Source organism: Poromitra crassiceps, assembly GCF_964638095.1.
Source record: "Poromitra crassiceps genome assembly, chromosome: 3".
Taxonomy (NCBI): Eukaryota; Metazoa; Chordata; class Actinopteri; order Beryciformes; family Melamphaidae; genus Poromitra; species Poromitra crassiceps.
This window is the reverse complement of record NC_139625.1, coordinates 50,034,657-50,058,607: the sequence shown is the minus strand read 5'-3', so window position 1 is coordinate 50,058,607 and position 23,951 is coordinate 50,034,657. Positions and strand designations below refer to the sequence as shown.

Sequence of the window (23,951 nt, the reverse complement as noted above, 5' to 3'; positions counted from 1 at the left end):
AGAGAAAACTCTGCTCTTGTGCTCTTGGTTTTATTAGCCCCCAATGCTAGCTGGTGTCACACACGGCCTAACCGCCTCTGGCCTAAAAGCCTGTATGTTTAACTGACCTTTACATGAAACGCAATATAAAGCATACAAAAAAAACACAGCCACTTCATAGTTTAGAATCCATATTCATGGAAGACTTCTGGGGGTAAAAATCCATGAATAGTTTTCATCATTGTTAATCATTTCCCTCTGTTGGAGATATATTGTCTCATAAAGGGATGAAACTACATCAATTAGCTGTCTGGGAGACCATGAGTGCTTGGTTTAAATGTTAAGTAGCATATTAAAATGACAGTTAAATGGTTCATAGACAGTTATCTCTGAGCTGAATTTAATCCTTTGGAAAAAGAAAAAAAAATCATGTGTCAATTAAATGGAGAATGAATAATGGCAGTTAGCTTTGAGGTGCCACTGATGCATGTGAACTATTCTGATTTGAGATTTAGAAAGCCTAAAATCTCATTGCCTGCTATAAGCAGCAATAAAAATTTAAATCAGCATTTAGATGTTTTTAAAAGGTTACACAGCCCATTCAAACAATTCAAATAAGAGGATACCGCAAGACTAACAATGTACTCAAATGACACAAACAAAATAGAAGACGCAGATTTCAGTATCTGACTTTACAAAGAAGGCTAACATGTAGTATGAAAATAATATGGTAATCTAAAAGGAAATGATATCGATTAACCATAATGTGAATACAAGAGTAATCCAGTCCCCTTAATTAAATGACATTGATAGGAATAGTATGTGAATGTATCTCTGTTTAACATTGGAGACTAACCTAATGATAATGTTAATTTACTGACTAGCTGCAACATGTACTGTATGAGACAGTAGCTGTCACTGAGCATATTAATTCTTATTAATGTAATATGCAGAAACCTGGTCAAGGGTAACAATTAAGTGCCTAGAACACCAGGCTATTTTCTAATAATTACACAAACCCCCACTATGCTCTATTTGAGATTTCACGAGGTACCACTGGCTAACATAGATCTAACTATTTATTTATTATTTTTCAAATATAGAAGTCATGTATTAATACATAATAGAGCAAGTGTTGTTACTACATCAACACGAGTACAAAACCCAAGCTAAGTTAGTGAAGCAAACGACTGTGATGAAGAAGAGGAGTTAACCGCTGACCCTGCCCTCACCTGTCCGCAGTTTGCAGCAACTGTTTGAACGCCAATTTGGAAAATTACATAATAAAACACCAAAGTATTTTCACATCTGCTTAATGGAGGTAAGAGCTAATTACATTAAATAATTGATAATAGAGCAGACCATTTTACCAATTTTGATAATCACTAACAGACAAGGACAGAAAAACTGAAACTGCTGCCAAACTTTGCAAGGTGAATTTAGGTTGTTTTGTCTATCTACCATTCTATCTATCTACCTATCTACCTATCTATAGACGGTTTTCACCAGAGCGCAACCCCACAGCACTTCCTTTTTCTCAGCATTCGGCAAACTGCAGAAATATTCACTCGACATCGTTACTTTTGTTTTCGCTGCTCAGCTGTATAGACGGTTTTCACGGAATGGTCAGTCCTGCACTTGAATGTTTTTTTTCTTTTATGTCCATAGCAAACACTGCAACAGGAAGTGAGCGGGGGTTCAATTTAGAATGTTTTTGTTGTCAAGTTAAAACCGTCTATACATCCCATGTGTTATGTATTTTAACACCCAAATACACTAAGAACCAATGTCAGCACTGATGGTGAAGAAATGTTTAAAAAGAGAAGAAAAAAAGGGGGGAAAATAGGTTACGCCATTACCTCATTGGCCAACTCCAGCAGGACAGGAGCGGTGGGACGTGCCTTGGCTTCACTCAGATACCTTCATTACAACAAAGAACAACAACAGCAGTGAAAAAAAGCAGAAAAACATGGCCCACAAAGGCAGACAGAAGGGGAGAGGGACTAGACCAGGCTAGCCAAGACATGCTAATGTCCCTGATGACTTTGCCCTAGGTGGCATATGGCAGGCTCTGTGCTCTGTGCGGTTAAAACAGCACTGCTTGGAGGGCTTCAAATTTCCTTGAAGCCAGACAAGCATATGATAGTTAGTTAACCCCCGCCGCCCAAAAAGGCTTTTTCCCTCGCCAGCTACGACTGCAGCTCCCCTCAGATCTTACCCAGATCATCTCTGAGGTTTGTTGTCCTAAGTGGATTAGAAGTGAATTACCCAGCCTCATTTTCTCCACAACAATGACTTAATAAGCTAGATAAAGGCAAATTGTAATATGCAAAGAAGATTTCCCCCTTACAGCCTGTTTTTCTTATTTATTCGTTTCCATTGAATTACAGATAATCAGCCCATCATAAGCCTATGTAAGGCAAATGTCCAACTGCTGGTTATTTTTTGTTGTAGCTTCCATTCTGACGTGGAGAACAGAGCCGTAGCTTTGTGAAAGCTTAGCAGGTGCAAGTGGAGGTCTGGAATGAATCCTGAGGGTGGTGATTTGTTTGGAGGAGATTACATCTGTCATGGTGGCCCACAAACTCGCAGATCCTGTCCACTTACTATCGCGTGACTTTAGCAGGTCCCTTTCCTCAAGACAGAGAAAGGGAGAGACAGAGAGTAAATGAGAGTGGGACAGAGATGAAAGAGTGAGAGAGATGAGAAAAAGATAGATAGCGTGTGAGAGAGAGGGAGACAGAGAGGAGAGAAAGAGAGAACAGTAATGCAATGATACAGTACCTTTGGTAGTGGCTTTCAATAACATCTGGTGTATGGTGTCTTGAGATTGTCCTTTTTGTTCTTTTCTGTTACAAAGAAGTATAGTATATATAGAGAGTATTAGTGATTGTAATATCTTAACAGTAACAATCTTAACATATAATACTAAAACTACTACTACTACTACTATTACTGCTAATAATAATAATAATATTAATAATAATACCTAATGGTGTGTGACCCGAGAAGGCAAAAAAATAAAACTCGCCTGTACAGATGAATAAAAATGAATAAAAAGAGTTGTTGGGCGCAGGCTTTGTCAGCTCTATTGTATATGAACAGGCACAAGAGAGCCCAGGTCACAGTCATTTCATTTCAATAAGTTTGCTCGGGTCAAAGTGTGCCAATGCAACCTTGTTCAACCCCCCCTCCCCACACACACACACACACACACACACACACACACACACACACAGTCACACACACACTCAAACCTTGTATTCATTTCCCCTTTTTCCCATCAAACAATGACCCCATTCCACGTCCCACACCCTGACATTTCCATGCAATTCAATTGCCATCGTCACCGAGAGGGGAGGACGAGGACAGGGGGGGATAAAGGGAAGAGCATTGGTTAAAAAACAACTTATTTAAAAACTACTACACACAAAAAAATGTAATTCCAGCGAGACGGGCGGCGTGAGTGACACCTGTCAAGGGGATGATAAATGACTCCATTTTGTGCCTGTGCTGCCTTCTGCCACTGGCGGCAGCGGCCATTTATCATCATCGGCTGTCAGCCGTGGAAAGCAGCAGTGACAGTGCGAGTCAGCAAACATTTAGCACACGCAGCCGCACTACACGGGGAAATTATTATTGTCAGAATAATAATGGTTTAGCATAATTTATTACAGGTCCACCAAATAAGCAGGGGCTAGATGTTATTAGACAGATGGATGGGAAGGCTTGGCAGACATCCACCGAGGCTCAGGCAGGCAAGGGCCCTCAACGTGAACGTTGGGGGGGGGGGTGCGAAGCAAAGGGGTTGTGTTGGGGGGGGGGGCAGGGGGGATCCTCCAAACCAATCAGAGAGCTGGCAGTTCAATTACAAAGAAATAAAGGGACATTCATCATTCAATTAGGCACCTGTCAGGGCTCACAAAGGAAGAAAACTTCTAACCTGGTACTCCAGGGAGAAGATGCTCAGAAGAGTGGACTGCGAGTGACTGGAACAAATAAAAGAAGGACAAAGTTAATTACCAGAGTGCATTGCACAGAGACAAAGGAAGAGGGGGAGCTTCAAAGCCGGGCCCGGCTGCCCTGTAATCTAAAAGAACACGAAAACAAGTGTGGCAAAGTTGTTCCAGATGAACACCTCCGACAAAGGAATCCTGCCGCGATGGTCTGGGGGTGGGAGGAAGGGGGAGAGATGGTGTGTGTGGTATGAGATGAGAAAATATAGCATTCTTTTTTCCCTCCTTTCTCTCAATCCTACATACCATCTTCTTTTCACCCCCTCTCTCCAGCAAGAGTGGAGTAGTCTAGCATTGTTGTTTTTAATTGTAAAACGGCACAAAAGGCAGTGATACTCATCACAATATACTCATAGCATTGGAATGCAGTTTGTTAGCAATGAGGGAGCCCTCTTTTGGGAGATATCTCCCTGCAAAGGGGACTGAACAATATGTGCGTGTGTATTTGTTTGTGTAGTGAGTGGTGGTGTGTGGTGGGGGGTACAGGGATAGGAGAAAGTTTTCCTGCCTCCCTGTCATTGCTGGCATATGGGACATTCTGGAGCCCTCCCACTGCAACTGAAGGGCTTTGAAAATGGAAACTTTCACTGCAGGAAGCTGGGACTCCCAAGAGTCGGTCAATTCCATGGGTTGCCATAAGCTACATTCATCTCCAGCTCCAGTCAATGTCAAACACCTGGCAGAGAGGCAAACCTGGAGAACAGGCAGCGCCGACAGGGATTCACAGCCCCTCTGATGCCCCATCCCCAACCCCCACCGCATGCTTTGAATTGAAAATATTTAAAGCAGTGACAGGTTTTATTCTAATTGGATGGTACATACCTCCACCCTACATATCAACAAAAACACAGCAATGCACACACAAATACACACACAGCGCTCTGCGATGGTCTCCAGTGGTTTTGTGTCTCCATATACTGCTCTCAGTACATTTGATTGTTAAATTTAATGGACTTTTTTTTACAAGTCACCTGAGAATGGAATGTAAATAGTGACTAGAAGCCAGAGCTTCCTATCTGCATTGAAATATTGAGTGCATATAGGCCTTCCACATCAATCACTATGAACCATGAAATAAACCTGTGACATAGAAACAAAGCCCAAAGAATCTAAAGCATTGATTTCTGTCTAGGGCCTCAGTCTTAGACCATATCTTAATAAAAGCATTTCAACCACTGGAATAGTTGAGCAGTTTAGAATGACTTAACCCCACCAAAGCCGCCATGCTAGCTTCTCCAGATGTCAGTTGTAAACAGTTTTACTGCTCTGGCTACGGAACAGCTAATGCGCAACAATTCAAAGTCTCTGGGGTTTGACCCATCATACGGTGGATGAGTCCCATCAACCACCAAGGCTTCAGTGAAGTTAGCAGAGAAGAGAAGCCAAAACATGTTTGAAGAAAAAGTCTGGGAAAAACAAAAACACCGCCAGGTCCGCCACCTCAGCATTAATTTACAATGATGCGTTGGGACGAAGCAAGGGGCCACTGCAATTAAGTGGGCCATTAAATGGTCAACTGTCAACATGTGGACACTTAAGGGAGAAAAAAATATTCTTTCCCACTTCAACCTTGCACCTGAGCATTTCAACAACATTACAGGCTTATTGTTGGCGTGGGACCATCACCATCCCCCTGTTGGAACAGACATCTGTTAGGTTTTAAATGGATTACTCTCTATAATGAGCATGATTACTGCCTAATTGCTAAATCTATACCCTGTTAAGTTTAAAGGGACATAAACTGCTCTTAATATCTGGGAAAACATATCTGTTTCAAACAGTAAGAATTTTAGGGACTTTTGTTTTTCTTTCTCACCTCAGTCTACATTTTGCCAGCGGACAGCAAAGCTTGAGCAAAAACAATGGAGTACTAAAACAGGTATAACAACTACAGGGCCAAATATTGTGAGATTTGAAGAAGATAAAAGCTGAGAGTAATGAAGAGATGAGTGCAGCTAACTGGATCCAAACCAAAGGTTGTCCGGGTTTTATAGTCTGTCAAGTTTTACACTGTGCCCATATTGTATAATGTCCCTTTTTCCATTTAACAGACATTAATAGTAAGTTACTGCAGGCTTTACATGAATGTATATCCAACCTGTGCTCTCCTGGGCTCAGTATGCTCAATTCATGCTAAAATATGGAGCCAAGCGCAATCTTACAATGGAGATTTGATCTTCTTGCCTGCTGAACAGTAGCATTACATTTCCAATGCATTTGCCTTCTTGCTTCATAATACAAGGATTTTAAAGACTCTCAGAGATAAATAAAAATAAATAAACCAATGCCACCTTCCTGCTTCATAATACAAGGATTTTAAAAACGTGCATGTGATGACAAAAATAAACCAATGCAAAAGCACTTCAATATATTCCTCAATTGAGCTCAACCTGACACAATTCCTTTTTTGAGCCTTAAGCTCATTCAGATTTGTAAACATGCTGTGAAGAGAAGGATCACTCCCTGTATGGAACTTTGTATTATGCTATGCTATGCTATGGCAGAATGTGAAAGTACTAGTAGCAAGATTCACAACTAGGTTGTTAACATGGTTAAGGTAGAAAAACATCACAAGTTTCCTAGCAGATATCCTGAAGTAATTAAAGAGTAATGTTCATCACAATTTCAATATCGACGACATGTTATGAGAGAAACTGATTTTGGATTTTCACCTTGAATGCTACTCAGTCTTAATAAATCTTGTACCCATGTGTTCCCCCTTTATTATATTTCCACAGCTTTCAGATGGTGAAGAGGTCAAAATGGATCACAAAACCAAAACAGATCAAACATAAGGAAAAGCAAAATCCCATTTGATGAAGGTAATTATTAGATTAAATCAATTCTTTGCCCGAATAGAGGCATAATAATAATCCCTTGTTTATGACAGAGCCTGGGAAGACCTGCTGGCCCCTAATTGAAGACTATCTGTAAATACACAGATAAAGCTTCATTATTTACTGTAATGCCTTAGTAATATGCCTAGATAAATGATTGAGCTAATCAATCCATGTCTTTAGTTTATACAGACATGCAATCGAGGGTTGTATTTTTTTATATATAATAAACATTTGGAAGGCTTACTTGATAGAATTGCATTTCATAATATGAATATGAGATTAGTTTATGATCAGTTTGTTTTCAGCTCAGTATGACTGAAAATAGCACTTATTTACAAAAGCAAATGGTGAATATGACTGTAAATTCATTTAGAAACGAGTCAATGACACTGCAGCACATCCCTACATTGACCTCTGTGTGAGGGGGGAAATCTCTCCCTCTTGGATATAATTTAGAACATGGGGAAACAGAAGGTTGGGAGACAGAGGAGCGGTTAGGGAATCATTCACTCTCAACCTAATTACCCTTCCCTACAACATAAGACAGAGCATTAATATGCACTGGCACCCAAAATAGTAAAGCAGAAGATTAGATTCAAACAATTAGCCACTTTCACTTTGTCAGTGAGCTGGTACGCCTGTCTGGTCAGTGCTTTAGGCTTTATTAAGCTAGCCTGTCCATTGGTTATGAATCTGATAAAGTCATGTTTGAGTGTTGCATCGCCTTCTGGTCTCCTCAGTTTAGCCAGAGTGTTTCAATGTCTGAAGCATTCGGGGGAAAACAGCAATGAAAATACAGACTACCATTTTTTTTGTTCTGTCAAGCTAATTAATAGCGGAGGGGAGATCTTCAAGCAATCAATTATATTCAGAATCTTCCTATTTACAAATAATTAATTATAAACGATAGCAGTAATTTAGGTAATGAAAGCCACCTGGCTAATGGCATTGGTATCATATGCTGCGACAGTACTTAGCATTTGGTGGATCTGCATGCAGAGAGTGGTGCATGGTGCGACTCTTCAGGGCATGGAAATAGCTAATTGAGGCATGGCACATATTTTTAATAATGGCAATGGAGCTATTTTGAGAGAGGAAATATATGGATGAAATAAATGAGTCTTACAAAATGTGAGGCGATATTGTGCACTTTTAATACCTCACTCATCTTTCTTCATATTAGTGGCTCATGCTGTCACAGAACAGTTCACCTTAGGACTCTTAACTGAGACATATGAAAGCAAAAATATTGTCACAAAACTATTATAATGCATTTCCTTCCCTATAAATCAGGATTTTATATCGAGAAGAATAGTTGAATGTGGTTTGGTTAAATATTCTGCATATGCAAATGTATCTAATTACACATGCTGATAGGCAAAATGCTAACATCTGTTTCTCAGCTAAGCCTACCGTCATCAGCAGCAAGACAAATGCAGGTTGGGGGGGATGTTTAGGCCTTAATGTATAAATGTAATATATTTTGACAACACATAGAAACAAACACACATCTCAGAGTCATGCAGCTTCAAACAAATACTTGCACAATGAGCACACGTGTTTACAGTTCAAGTTGTTTTTACTTGTTTTTCTGCAGAACTCAAGCGCCTACTTGCCATTAAATACCATTATTATGTTACGATTATCATTGCTGTTGCGGCTGTTATAATCGTACTGTACTACCACTCGTTTAATAATGATCATTTTAATATGTATGAGTATGGCATTTAATCTAGTTACAAGTAAGCACTTTAGTTATTCTAATTATTATTATTGTTGTTGTTATAACTGTTGTTGTTATTGTTATTATGTCCAGGTGGCGACCAATGAAGCAACATAAGTATGGACATAACCTATCAAATATTTTCCCAGTCTCTCTATAATTGCAGAAGGATTCTCCGAAGTCTAACTCAAAGTATATTATACTTCACAGAAGGATACTGAGTCCCTCCCCCTACTCTCTTTGAGGCCAGAGACGACCTACCAGCCTGCGGGGAACGTGGACAGAAATGGCTTTAGCAGAAGCACAACAGGGCATCTCACTGCCTACACTTGTCCTAATAGAAGACAAATATTACCCTACACCCCCCTTCCCCACACACTCACTTTATTACAATCTTTAAAATCTGTGTCTTCAGAGTAGAGATGTAACGGTATGAAAATTTCACATCACGATTATCATGACCAAAATTATCACGGTTATCGTATTATCACGGTATTCGTAGAAAATTGCTGACAATGTCCAAAAAGTACTGAGAGACTCACTGAAATCATTTTACAACGTTTTATATTGAAAACTCAGACCCAAAAAGGATTGCTACACTCACTGAAATCATTTCTCCAAGGCTGCGCGTTTGCATCTGGGAGACTGTTGCCAACTTTGGTTGATGATGGACAGTATTTACGATGTAGCACTGTAATGACGGTACCATGGTAATCACGGTACCACGGTTTTGATGATAATGAAAATTTGAAACGGTACGGTTATCATAAGGAATTTCATCACGGTTATCATTAAAACCGGTTATCGTCAGATCCCTACTTCAGAGGTGTCCCTAGATGTCAGGAACGTTATATAATGGTGGCAAAAAGTGTGGGACTGATACCACAGTCACCACCCTAATTGTGATTCCTCCTGAAAGGTAGCGATCTCCATGACGCCATCTGTGACAAAATGTGTTAAGAGCGATTACGGCGCGTTGCTATTGTTTTAGCATAATTACTATCATTGCCGTTTCTGCAAATTCTCGTGGAAAATTGAAAATGAGGTCCATGCTATCCGTCAAGTGGCAAGCGTCCTCTGGTCTGGCAAGAAAACACATTACACTGACCAACTGCCTACTCCCTCAAGCACGGATACAGCACTTGTACCATTCTGGGCAATTTGGTTCATTCTTCTTTTGCAATTGATCTCAGTATGCAAAAAGAACCTGGGGCAAGAGACTCCGCCATAGCTGCCCAGTTGAACTGTGGTACTGTAGTAGACTAGGGCTGTGTATCTTCACTGGCCTCACGATTCGATTACGATTCAGAGGGCTACGATTCGATTCGATTCCGATTATCGATGCATCTTAAATCGATGCATCAATTTTTCCGCAATACATGATTTATTTTTTCTCACTTTCTTTTTTCTCACTGTGTGGCTACTTTTAAAATAAAAGTGCATTTGGAATTGCATTGTATTATGATCCATAATTAAAATAAACAACTGCATGTACTTCCATTTTATTTTATTATAAAAATAAATAAATAAATAATAATAATAATAATCGATTTTTGACATTTGTGAATCGATGCAGAATCGTGCACGTCCGCATCGCGATGCATCTTATAATCGATTATTTTTGACACCCCTACTGTAGACCGTCCTGTACATTTCCCTCTGTGTGTGTGTGTGTGTGTGTGTGTATGTATGTGTGTGTGTGTGTGTGTGTGTGTGTGTGTGTGTGTATTTACACAATGATATTTTTGATAGTGTAATGTGTGGATATAATGACTAAGTGGGTAAAGGCAAATAATACAACAGTTAGAAGAATCTGGTAAGTGCAGAAAGTTACATCAATTTAATGCAGCCTTTAAAACCAGGAAAAGATTACACTTATGCCATATCACAATATAACGATATCCAAAATCTAAGCTGATATCTAGTCTCATCATATCACAATATCGATATAATATTGATATATTACCCGGCCCTATAGCACTTACAGTAATACCTTGTTTTTATTCAGAATAGCCCATATTTCAGAGTCACTTTATTTTCCTTTACTAATATTTACACCTCATCCTGTGTTTTGAACCTTGGAGATTATGCAGTGTGCCTGATGCGCTGTCCCTTATAATCACTTTAAACCACACCCGACTTTAGCAAGGGGCTGCTTACCTCAGTGTTTTTAGCCCAATGAGGCGAAAAGGCCTTACAATCTACAGAGTGTGCTCGGACAACGTCCCCACGATATGAAGAGGAAGCAGATCATCCCGTGTTTCCTAATCAACTAATTGATTACATCTATTATTCATGAACTCCTTAGCCTGACACAAAGTTGTAAACTCAGCACAGCCTCACTCCTCCCGTCTTCCTCCAGCTCTCTCCTCCTCTCTCCGCTTAGCCCACACCCATCCATCCCTTCATCCTTCCAGTGTTCATCTACCCACATAAAGCTGTGGAATTAGTCTGCCAGCTTCTCAGCCTCCGAGGGTTGGACCCATATAAGCCCCAACTGCCAGTTTGTGTTTTGTTCTATATGGCTAGCCAGGAGTGTGAGGCCGTGCACTGGAGGCTGCCCTCACGCTCTCTGCACAGGCTCACTCTCTGGGTAATGTCACTGCCACTTCCAGGCTACACAACAGTCATGGAACTCTACCTTCAAAACAGCCACAACACAGCAGTTTGACCTATTCTATGGAAAATGGAAATTACTGCTACATCTACAAATGCTACAATTGGGACATTTAGTAGCAACACTGTTTATGATTATATATGTATCAAGAAAGTTTGCATTTGTCTTTAGAGCCCCCCCTAAACAACTGCACTTGTTTACCTTTTATGTGGGCAATCTTTTGTACTACTGTACTTGAACAGAAAAAAGTACTGAAAGCTTAATTTGTATGCATGTAACCGATATGTATAGTGAATGTAAATTTTCAGGTAAGTGGGCCACCATGCTACATGTACTGTAAGTGGTTTGATGAATGAACTAATTAATTCTGTTTTTCCAACATTTTAATTGGACTATCCAAGTAAGCTTTTACACCAAAAGCACAATTGATTGGAACATCGATCCATGACCACAAGGTGATGGTAGTGGTACTAGGTGATTTAAGGTTGTTTAGGGGTAGTTTGCAAAGAAGTTAAAGGGATTTCAGGTGTTCGCTAAATCCCAGGGGCTGCTGGTTGCACAAAACACCTTGAGTTACGATGTTCCTTAACTCATTGAGTGCCAGCCACTTTTGGAGAACGCACAAAGAACGAGGAGAGTCTATTGTATCATCAGCAAAAAAAAGTTTATTGATACCATTTTCCGTTCTTTAGTTATGAGCCGGAGAAGATAGGTTGTTTTAAGCAAAAACAGGCGTTTCAAATTAGAAGCTGAGTTATTCAGCCTTTTGTGAAATTAAGCATTTCAAGCACATTCACTGAGTCTGAAGCTAATATTTTCTGATGTAGTGACGTGGTGTAGTTGTGTGGTGCCCTGCGTGCCCCACCCCCCTCTCCCCCTCTCAGCTGCAAACTCCTCCCCACACTAACACACAGCCTCACGCACCCAGGTCTATTTTCGGAGTGCTCCGTTTTTGTGCGCCGGCTCCCAGCGCGACACGGAAAAGCCAAACCGGACTGCTGAGAATGGTTTGGCCCTTCGGCGTCGGGTGCTGCTTTTCTGGCGGCTAATCGTGTGGAGAAACTATACAGCAGAGACAGAGAGGCTCAGTTGTGGGCGCGGATTGACTGCTGTTCGCAGCCAACGTTAACTCCAGCCAGAGCAATCTATATGGCTCTGGCTGCAGCATGAGCGGTTTCTCTTTCCTCACGGGGCTTTTTCCTGCTGTTTTCCTGACCTTTCTCTAATCTGGAGAGCACTGTCACCACCTAATGGGTCTGTAAAATAGGTTATACACATTCAATAGCTCCCATATTTTTATAGGAGATGTAAGAGGCTTTGATCCACGCCCCACCGTCAAAAAACGCAATTGACGAACATACTCGTCCTTGGCACTCTACGTTAGTATTTGAATTGACGAACATACTCGTCCTTGGCACTCAATGAGTTAAAGTCAGAGTTAAAGTTTTCTTCAAATAAAATTGGTTGTGCAAAACAACCTTAAGTCTTCTATGGGCATTTTAAGGAAACCTTAAGGAGAGTGTTTTGCACAACCACTTTTATTTTAAGGGACCCTTAAAGGAGAATTTTGTTTTTTTTTAACCTGGATCCCTCTCCTCACATTAATTATTATCTGACGACTCACCCAGTGTTCTCCGCAGCGATTTGGACCGTCGTAGCCGTTGTTGTGATCGAAATAGTACTCCAAGCCAGTCCTTGAATGCGCTCCGTCGGGGCCACATGGCAGCGTGCTCTTCCTCCCTCTCGTCAAGTCAGTCCACAGGCGAGCCGGCAGGAAAGTCTCGCGGGACTTGACGAGAGTTGGGGATACTGACCCGACAGGAGGAAATGGGATCCCTGTAAATACCGCTGGAAATAGCCTGGTCGAGATTGGCAGTCTGATGTTTCTTTATATATATATAATGACGATATGGGTCGAAAACAGGAAGAAAACTGTCTATTTACATGGAGGAAGAGCACGCTGCCATGTGGCCCCGACGGAGCGCATTCAAGGACTGGCTTGGAGTACTATTTCGATCACAACGCCTACGACGCTCCAAATCGCTGCGGAGAACACTGGGTGAGTCGTCAGATAATAATTACCTCGGACTTTAAGGAAAATCTTAATTCAATGTGATCGGTGGAACCGGCCCCTGATGTTTTATTTTTTATTTATGTTCAAGTGTGAACATAACTAAATTACAACACCCAAAACTGCAAGTAACCATGTACTGTAAACCATACTACGCCGATAGAAAATAATATATATACAGTATATATATATATTATTTTTTTGTGCATAAATATACAAGTTTTGTTGATGACTCCTAAAAACAGAAATATGATCAGTCAACTTTTAGTTTTTAGGTGATTCCTTGAATGAACTGTAACTGTAAAGTAAAAATAAATCCGTAAAGAGGATGTATATTTAATGCATCAAGCCTATTACCAAATCCTTAGGTTTAACCAGCATGTAATAGAGAGATAAACACCATAGCCACAATAAATAATCAATGAGCAAGTCCCTAAGCTTCCTCCTGAGCCTGGATATTACCATCAAAAACAAAGTGTCTGTAGCCAAGAAATCACCATATCAATGGCACATGCCACAACAACCCTGGCCTCTGCTTTCCTTTCCTCCCCAAGATCATGCTAGATAAACCCCAAATAACAGAGAAATTAACAAATGCTTGACATTTGCTCAACATCCATTATTCTGACACTTCTTCAGAATTTCAAAAGGCTGAAGGCATGCTTAATCAACATTCATATTCCCTGAGCGAGCCACAGCACCATATTGCAGCCCGCCTCACTGCTGATGAAAACGGCACATTAGGGCCCGATTCGGAAAACGTTCAGGGACTCCTCACCAGGGAGCTGTGTGTGTGTGTGTGTGTGAGAGAGAGAGAGAGAGGGAGAGAGAGAGAGAGAGAGATTGACTGTGATGGGGAGGACTTCACACTTTTCTTTTTAAGCATTTTTCAACAACAAAAAAGAGGCATCTGCCTCGTTCTGAATCTGCACACCCACAAACACTTGTGTGAAATGTGTGAAAGCCATATGAATGGTATTTTAAAGAGGGGAGTAAAGCCATATGAATGGTATTTTAAAGAGGGGAGTAATCATTATGTCCAAATTCATTCATAATATAGCACAGAGGACTCTCACATCCCCTCCCTCTTTTTCTCGCCCTCCTTACAGACTCTCTCTGGGGACAAAAAGGGTGGAAGGACCGGGGTCCCTTCTGGACCCGAGGGAAGTCAGGCAAGGCCTCTGAGAGCAGCCCATCATTTCCAATTCTAATACGTGGCGAGAGAAAGGTCTGATGGGACTGATGTCACATTTTCCCCCGCGCCGGCCTGCGATGAGCCCTCCCGCCCCCGTGCTGCCTGCCTGGCTCTCATTGTAGAGGCTGGTCGTGGCCCAAACACTAGGCAGGACATCAGGGCTGGCTGAGAGGAGGGCAAGGAAGAGGGGGCAAGAATGGGGGTTGATATTTGCATGTCCCTCCATTGTGAGAGGGGGTAAAAAGTGACAGCACCGTGTCCAATTGTTTTCCCCTCAGAGCAGCCCGGGCCCGGCAAGAGAGGCCAGGCTGACAGATGACTCCCAACATCTGTGTTATGCAGGCGTTACAGATGAGGGACTGCACATCTCTCTGACTCTTTCTATCTGTCTGTGTGACCCTCCCTCTCTCCTCCCACTACCCATACTCATAGCACAGCAGAAAGACTGACAGACCTTCCGTGAAAATTACCTTGAAATGGCCTATCACAATCATTTGGTTCAAAGTTAGGATTTTCCTCCCTTTGAGTCACCAATCAAAAGCAATGATTATGAAATGCTTTTGTAGTCAGAAAAGCTTTCAGAGGCTTGATGATACTGGCCACTCTCCACCACTCATGGCCACCATCTATCTCCATTAATTCCAAATAAATATTATCGGCATACATTTCCATTTATGACCTAGGCAACATTCCCAGACTAAGTTAGTCGGCCCAATGTGGGGAGGGGGGGCTATGTACCGTGTTTCCCCTAATATTGGCCGGGGTCTTTATTTACTCAACTGCAGAGGGTACCGGGCCTTTATTGGATGCAGGCTTATATTAGAGACAGCGCTTTATTTCTAACTCGCCCGACATCATTATCGACCAAAATCATCTTATGACATCACTGATGATGTCATAGACATTGTGTCATTGTGTCACCCCCCCCCCCCCGGGCCTGTATTTGGGACCGGCCTTTATTTGTGTCGGGTCGACCATGCCTCTGGCCATTATCGGCTTTTAATTGACTACTGGCCAATTAGAGGAAATACAGTGGAAAATATAATTATAACATGCGAAAATAATAGGCCTGTGTCCTCTACCTCATTGTCATAAATACTACCTGCAAAGAACCAGCACAGCTTCACCAGGACACTATAGATAATATGAATCTACAGATTACTCAACATAACATAACTTGCATCATTTGGAAATCATCCAGTGTATTGTGAAATGATTTGATATCCAAAGATAACGGTCTTCTTGTGTATCTCTCTGACTGTTATCCCCTCCCAATCTCCTGCCCACTCCTTCGGTGGAGGCCAGTCCACAGCCCACCCCTCACCCTCTTCCAACCCCCCCGCCAGCCCAAGCCTGGCCAATATTTACGCAGTGGCAGGGCTCCCACACAGTCCGAGGGGACAGGAGGGGGGTCGGGTGGGGAGGGGGGCGCGGTTGACTGCCGTGCCTGAGCGCATGCTAAGAGATGATGGATGGCCTAGTCGATATGTTATGTCTTAAGAGCCTGATTTCCTGCCAGTCCAATCACTAACCCTCCAGAGCCCAGCTCAGCTGATTGGACAACCAGAATAATTTCGCAGGCTGTGAAAACACTGCTGCCGTGCCTGTCTGTCAGGCCCAGTGACGAGACTCAGGGATTTTAAAGAGCAGGGGCCTCCCCAAGATTGGTTATGGTGAACGAAATAATAACAATAACCGGCAAGACTAAACAAAAGAGCCGGCACCTCCGGGAGGGAAGGATCGTGCAGAATTATTGGAATGAAAACGGCCCAATGTTTTCCTTTAATTATTACACCCACCACCACCTCTCTAAAAAAGGTATTTAGACTGTTGGTTAAAGTTTGGATTTGGAAACCAAAAAGAGAAAGAATCTCACAATAATCATGAGCAGGAGTCCTTATATTAGTGTTGGTGCCTAAACATACAGGATGTTGGATGCACTTTGTAAGCAGGGCAGATTGTGTAAAATGCTGACAGTGAGAACAAAGGCAAGCTCAAGGTAGGCTGTGTCCCCTTTGGGGACCTTCTACCTTCTTCTAGATTGGTGATTAGGACACAATGGAAGTAGGAAGCTCCAAATGCATGCGACTTTGTAAGTGACCTCGACAGGATCAGCCGTGGTGTCCTGGTGGCCTTGGGGGATTACACGTGTTACATTCAATAAAGAGAGGGCCCTCAGTGTCAAGGAGAAACGCAAACACAACCATTAACCCCTCTCTTCGATTTCTGAATGTGCAGCAGCTGCATGGCCAAACAGTGGCCAAAGCTGGAATGGAAGCCCCTGCAAAAGACTGTAAGGCATTATTCAGTGGTTATGATGAGTGAATTAAGTAGAATTAACATTTAATTATGGGTAATAAAACAAAGAGCAGGGGATTAAATAATGTTGCTATTAATGAGGGCACGGTGGCACAGAGGTAGCGCTGTTGCCTCACAGCAAGAAGGTCCTGGGTTCGATTTCCGCCTGAGATGCTGTGTGTCCAATGGTCCCCATCCCCATGTCCTCATTGCCTACTGCCCAGGTGGGCTTGTCAAAAAGGGCCTTTCGGTGCAGAGTTTGCATGTTCTCCCCGTTCTCCCCTGGGGTTTCCTCCGGATAGGAAGCCCCCGCTACAAACATGCAAAAAAAAAAAAAATGCTTACTCTGGCACCATGGACATATCTATTACATTGTTATAACTGTGCTCATCAAAAACCAAAATAAAATCACACCCAGGTGTTGAACTAAGCGGTGCAGGTTTGCGCAGGTCGAACCCAATACTTCTCCCACTAGTCGTCCCCTCTCTCTGGCAGTGTGTGCATGCATGCGTGTGTGTGCATGCATGTGTGTGTGTGTGTGTGTGTGTGTGTGTGTGTGTGTGTGTGTGTGTGCGTGTTGCACCGAGCCGTGCCACTGTCTGTCTCCACTGTGCTCCCTTGTAGAGGCGGGGGCCGGGGGAGGGGCCTAGGGTAAATTTTGTGCTCACCTCTTGGTGCACTACTCAAATCTCTGTGAACTGCTCAAATCACGGGGAACTGCTCAAATCTCGGTGAACTGCTCAAATCTCGGCGAAAACGGATAGATGGAAGCAGCTGCACCGCTTAAAAATCTGAGCGAACTAACATTACTGTGTCCTGAGTCGGACATTTTTGCTGCCATTGTCATAATTGGGACAACTTTACTGTTATAAATGAACATGTAATGTTTCCAACTAGTTTGAAGTATAGAACTCAAGTACTGTATAACTCCTTACATATATCGTTTCAATCATTTACTTTAGATTTGTTGAGTCGGACAAAGAATGCTATCGCCGGCCATTTAGCATCGCGCTAGGCTGTCCCATGGCTCCAGTTCATGCCAACGTAAACAATGCAGTTGAAGCATTGAAAGCCGATTGTTGAACGTCGCCCAACCGCATCCTACGGCTTTCTCTCATCAAAGTCACTTTTCTAAAGTAATTGGGCATTTAAATGTCCATGAATTCATATGAGATTTGACGTGTAGATTCTTAGACCTGTCGAAATTAATCCCATTCTTGCGGATGCCCTGACGTCATGCAGCTGGAAGCGGGGGTCAGATAGATACAGGGGGTTTATCTAGTCTATGAGTAAACAAACAAGTATATCAATGACACGGACGTGGTCTGAGCTTTGGTTTTTAATCCGAATATTACAAAATACCCCACTGATTCATAAGAGGTTTAAGGTATGTGCAGGAATCCTGACATTAAATTCAATACCTTTTAAGACCTTTTCAATATAAGTCAGATCTTAACGCCACTTTCGTCACATCAGCGATAGGGGTGTAAATCACAAGTTTCATCACGATACGATATTATATAGATTATTCGGACAACTATACAATATTTGCTGATAACACAAAGTCTGTTATACAATTTCAATTCAATTCAGGGGTCTGTGATCAATATGTGCCCATATCATATGCCCATTTAACACAAATAGGCTACCGGTATTCACATTAAGAAATAGTTACAAAATGTAATACCTCATCAAATGACGATTAAAGGCCCAATTATACTCTACGTTAATTATACTCTGAAAGCTTACGGATACGCAAATGCAGCAAAACCACACACACTCATGCATTTGACTCTACTGCCCACTGGTGAAAGTATTTCTTAACATGATACCAATGTGAAAGACGCATGGAAGTATGTGGGCAGTGCCGATTACACCGTTTGAAACGGACGCATTTATTTTTGTATGAAAATGGAGTATAAATGAGCTTGAAGACTTTTTAAGACTTTTTTAATAGCCTTAATTTTCCATAAATTGATTAATCAACTTTTAATACTGACCCCGGGGGTACCCTGTCTAAAGTTATGTTACAGCAGTCGGGCACACTTAGTGACGAGCAAGACAACAGTAAAACTGACAGGTTTTTGTATTGAGTTTGGTGCAACTCATTGGCGAGCGACCCACGGGTCCCCCAGCGTTGCGTAGCAACAACACTGTCAACAGGCCGGAAGTTGACCACAAGAATAACACTAGCTGAAATGAAAAGCGTCACAAAAAGACCGGAAATGTGTCAGACCGGATATGGCCCAACACGGAACACAGTTTCTTCTATGCTTATACAGTAGTTGGCCCGACACGTTCCGCTATCATGCTTATAGTGGGAAGCTGAGTTGACCTTAACTTGAAGTAGAAGCAGGAAGAAGATATTATTTGCTTCTTTTCTAAACACATCTTGTTATGTACAGTCATTCCTCACACTGCTTTACAGTGCACATGTATGGGCAATTCATATGCAGGCGCTTGGTCACATTTTTACTCCCCCAGTGGCACAGAGAGAGAGAGAGAGAGAGAGAGAGAGAGAGAGAGAGAGAGAGAGAGAGAGAGAGAGAGAGAGAACGAGAGAGAGAGAGAGAGAGAGAGAGAGAGAGAGAGAGAGAGAGAGAGAGGCAAAACCAAGCTCACAGATACTGTACAACCGAACCTCACTCCGATGACATGAATACTTACATTCCAGTGAGTAACTACTTACTTTGGAAATCTTTCCTTCAGCATCTTCATACACTGGCGCGTAGGTCTCAGCTGTGCGATGCATCTCACTATCTCTTTATATTCTGCTCGGGACAGTCTCATCTTCTTTCGATCAGCCGTGTATCTATACAGTTACCAATAAGGAGAGGTTGATGCACTGATGCTCTTGTGTCAGGCTTTGAGAGGTAAACAACGTGTCAGCTGATTGACAGCTGTCAAAAACAGCTGTACCTGCATGGCTAGCCAAACCTAGCTTTGTTATGGTTAGCGTGACACACTTTAGGCGTAATACTACACCAACTTTGATGTTTAACCTACGTAGGATTTTAGCCATGGCTGTTTTATTTAAGGAGCTGTCAAATATGATTCACAAATTAACCAGTAAATATGTTTATTTACCATAAATGTTCGCTGTCCCTGGTCCTGGTACAGTTTCCCGATAGCTTCCCGCTAGGAAGTTGAAGCAGGGACGTTGGTGTGAGATGTACTCTGATTGGCCGCGTCGTCACTGAAGCTGAGCATAGCGGCTGTGGATTGGTTACTTGGAAGCACGAGGGCGAGGACTAACGAAAAGACATGCTGCACTGCAACTGCACTCCCTCCCGAAGCATTTCTGCCTGCTGCTGCCTCTCTCCCTCTCTCATCGACTGCAAGCGGTGCCTACAAAAGCAGGTATTAGGAATGAATAGGCGCAGTCTTTTCCTCAGCACTCATCAGCTTCTCTCAAGCCCGACAGGGGGAAATGCACTGGAATAAATCAACTGTGTGGTTGGGGGAAATCTTGTTCGAGAGAGAGGGAAGAGAGAGAGCACACGCGTGCGTCGTATTATGACTTAAAGTAACAACAACTACTAGGCTATATTCAAGTTACTGCTCATTAACAAGGGTTGGTGTGTCAATATTTTCACAGCATCTTTTTTTCCACGAGAGCAGACTACCTTGGACTGAGGCAACAGCAACAAAATATCTACGCCTAAATCTAGGGATGCACTTTTGCTGTGACCATGATAGTTCTGTAGCCTACTGCAGGTGGAGTGTGCACGCACATGTTGTAGCCTAGCCTACTGCAGTAACATGAAATGTAGGGTACCACCTCTGTGTTGAGGTGGTATAGCAGGTGTAACCAATACCATGATGCTTACATTCCATAGGTGCTCCAGTGCCAGGGGCCCTCATTAATGTTATTGGTTACTCCTGCTTTACCGCCTCAAAACGGTTGGTGTGAAAAGGTCTAGATAAGATGGTACCATTCCATTTAGGTGTTCCAGAACTTCCAGGTCTAGATAAGATGGTACCATTCCATTTAGGTGTTCCAGAACTTCCAGTGCCAGGACCCTCATTAATGTTATTGGTTACACCTGCTTTACCGCCTCAAAACGGTTGCTGTGAAAAGGTCTAGACCCGTTTCACAGCAATCGTTTTGACGTGGTAAAGCAGGTGTAACCAATAACATTAATGAGGGCCCTGACACTGGAACACCTAATTGGGATGAAACCACCATTAATGGTATTGGTTACACCTGCTTTAATTCCTGCTTTACCACCTCGAAACAATTGCTGTGAAATGGGTCTTTGGCCTGGCTGTTTTGTTCATTGTTATATGCTGTTAATAGACTATCACAAATCCCTGCTGTCCTTTTCTATTTCACTTGAAATTAAAAGTTTGACAGTTCAAAGACCCGCAAGCCCTAACAGGAGGGCCAATTTGAAACAGAGCATCTTAAAATCCAGCATCTTAACTGCTCGTTCTACAAAGATTACTTTCCATATAGTGTATTGATTGAAACCATCTGTTTTTATTCATTGTTTTTTAGATATTATTTATATTTATTAATTTATTTGTTTGTTTTTCACTGACTGGATCTCATGGCTTTCATGGAGACTTAAGAGTGCAAAAAGTTAACTACAGCAATACATTATTGATTGTTATATACCGGTATATTCTTTCCCTTGTAAAAGTACTCTGAATGCCCCTGGCAGAAACACTTAAATGGGATTGGGTTGATGATACTGTACAGTATAAACACGCTGAAGCTTTGTAAAATGAGTATTATTGAGTAAATAATAAGTGTGTGATATATGCCTAAAGTTGTAACCATAGTTGTAATATTGAGCTTGCAACTCAAAAGCACTTATGTTTCAGTGAAAATAGCCATGTCATAGATTACTCATACAGCGTCATACTGTAATTAATTGTGTACGAATGCAAGCTGATCTAATAATGAATAGGCTCAATTATTTATTTATTTGTTTGTTTTCTTCAGAAATGTATGAGTGGCTCTTTCTGGAGTGAAATAGCCCCATCTTTAAGAGCTAATTTGTCAACAATATCCCCTGAGATTCAGATTCAGATTCAGATTTCTTTATTTGCCATTGTGCAAGACACATAGGCATAGATCAAAATAATCTTAAAGATATTCATATGGTGTGATTGCTATCTGAGCAGTGCTAAACCTCAGTCTGCCCTAATATATTTTCTCTTTAACATTCTATCTCTACACAGATGCGGAAGGATCCTGAAGACATTTTATGGTGAGTTTCACTTTTTGTGTGTGCAGGATATACATGTTTTTATTATTACCGATCACATCAAAACTATATCAGCCACTCTTTCCACAATTTAGAACATTTTCACAGTATAGCAAAAATAATTAGCTTAATACTTACATTATTATCTGTAAGACGAGACAATATCAAATATAGGGCCATAAAAAAAAAATCATACATTTTTTGACACCTTCACTATTTTCTCCCATTGTGGGTGAACAATGCATCTGTGAGCAGAAGGGCACTATCTGACCTGTGGTGCATCAGAAAATAGAGCTCATTGTAGTTGGGCAGTGTAGTATGATGTCTGAGATGAGCTGAGGTCTGGGGCTGTGTTCAGCGGCACAGTCCCCGGGTCGAGAAGGGCTCGGCGCTCTGTGGTGCCTACAAAAGGGAGCTGTGTACTGGGATTGGTATGGCCAGATAAGATCAGGGCCTCTGAGGAAGTCTGGGCTGATTGCTACAAAGGGCTGAGGTCAGGGGCAGCACGAGCAGTTTACCCATCAGGTATCAGAGGATCAGGGGGTTTGGTGTGTATTAGGTATAAAAGGATCAGTGTAATGTGATGGTATAAAACGGATAAGAATCAGAGAAGGGGTTGGGAAGGCAGTGTACTGTAATGCTCCAAAGGCAGGGGATTAGAGGGTTTTGTTGTGCGTGACGCACACCCTTGCATGACTCAGTTTGTGTCCGTGTGTCTCTGCATCTTTGATGGCTGTGAGCCACAGTGGGCTGTCATGATAGCTGAAGGGGAGAGAGGGCTAGGGCTGGCCCATATGGACCAAAAATTATTACGCTGAATGGCGATACACAATATACCTGTATACAGTATGTCGGTCTTTTCTACAAAGTGAGCTACATTTTCAGTTGGAAGTCATGAAATGATCACAATAACTTATATTAAAACAACACTGTAGGCCTACTTGACCAAATACCTTGATATCGACATTGCGACAATATTGTAGGGATGACTGTTGGTGCTTTTACTAAATGTTTACACAATGAGAGCTTTGATAAATAATCATCAGTAACGTGGACATTAATGACTAAGTGGGTAAAGGCAAATACTGCCATAGAACAGCTACTGTAACAGTCCTGTATGAGAATGAGAGAATGAGAATAAGTAGTTCAGAACATTAAATTATTGTAATGCAGCCTTTAAAACCTGAAAAAGACAAAACATGATACATGTATTACGATATCCAAAATATAAGAATATATCTAGCCTCATATCACAATATGGATATAATATCGATATATTGGCCAGCACTAGAGAGGCGATGGAGAGGATAGGAGGAAAGGATGCAGAGAGAGAGGCTGCATGTAAACAGGGCAGCGGTACACACAGTGCTGTTAAGCAGCTGTGAAGCCTGCTCAGTGGGAGATGAATTTACAAAGGATGTCTCCCTCTGATATCCAGGAGGCGCTGCACTGATCTCTGCTCCACTGCTCTCCGCACACCATTGTAGTGCTAAGCACTGTGCCACTAATGGCCCTTATATACCTTAATGCCTGGGAAACATTTACATTTCGCTTGCAGCAGAGGGAGAGTGGAGGGGAGAGTGTGTGTGTGTGTGTGTGTGTGTGTGTGTGTGTGTGTGTGTGTGTGTGTGTGTGTGTGTGTGTGTGTGTGTGTGCGTGCGCGTGCGTGCGTGCGTGCGTGCGTGAGTGCGTGCATGTGCGTGCCTGCGTGCGTGTGTGTGAGAGAGAGAGTGTGTTTTTATCGATAGTAGCCTATCTTCTGTAGATGAATCTAAAAGATTTGTGAGCTCGTGCAATTTCCTTTACACATCACACTGTTTAAGGAAATTGCAAGCACTCCCATATCTTTACACATGAGTCCCTCTTTAGCATATCCAGTCATATTCTTCACCATACAAAGAGAGCATTTTGTTACACTGAATCGTCAGCACTGCTGTCATAATGTTTTTTTCCTCTATTTGTGAAGTCGGTGACTTCACCCCTCTGCACCACAGAA

General features: G+C 42.1%; 1 protein-coding gene across 1 annotated transcript in view; it reads right to left on the bottom strand.

Moving 5' to 3' along the window:
* cdin1 (CDAN1 interacting nuclease 1) overlaps positions 1-19,865 on the bottom strand; it is an 84,633-nt gene extending 64,768 nt beyond the window's left edge. Inside the window, exons 1-5 of the mRNA XM_083633453.1 lie at positions 19,827-19,865; positions 19,429-19,551; positions 3,923-3,968; positions 2,764-2,828; positions 1,839-1,899 (exon numbers count right to left, since the gene is read on the bottom strand). Coding sequence (XP_083489579.1) covers positions 1,839-1,899; positions 2,764-2,828; positions 3,923-3,968; positions 19,429-19,529 — 273 coding nt within the window. The 5' untranslated portion in view covers positions 19,530-19,551; positions 19,827-19,865. The remainder of the gene's footprint in view (positions 1-1,838; positions 1,900-2,763; positions 2,829-3,922; positions 3,969-19,428; positions 19,552-19,826) is intronic.
* Positions 19,866-23,951: the final 4,086 nt, after the last annotated feature.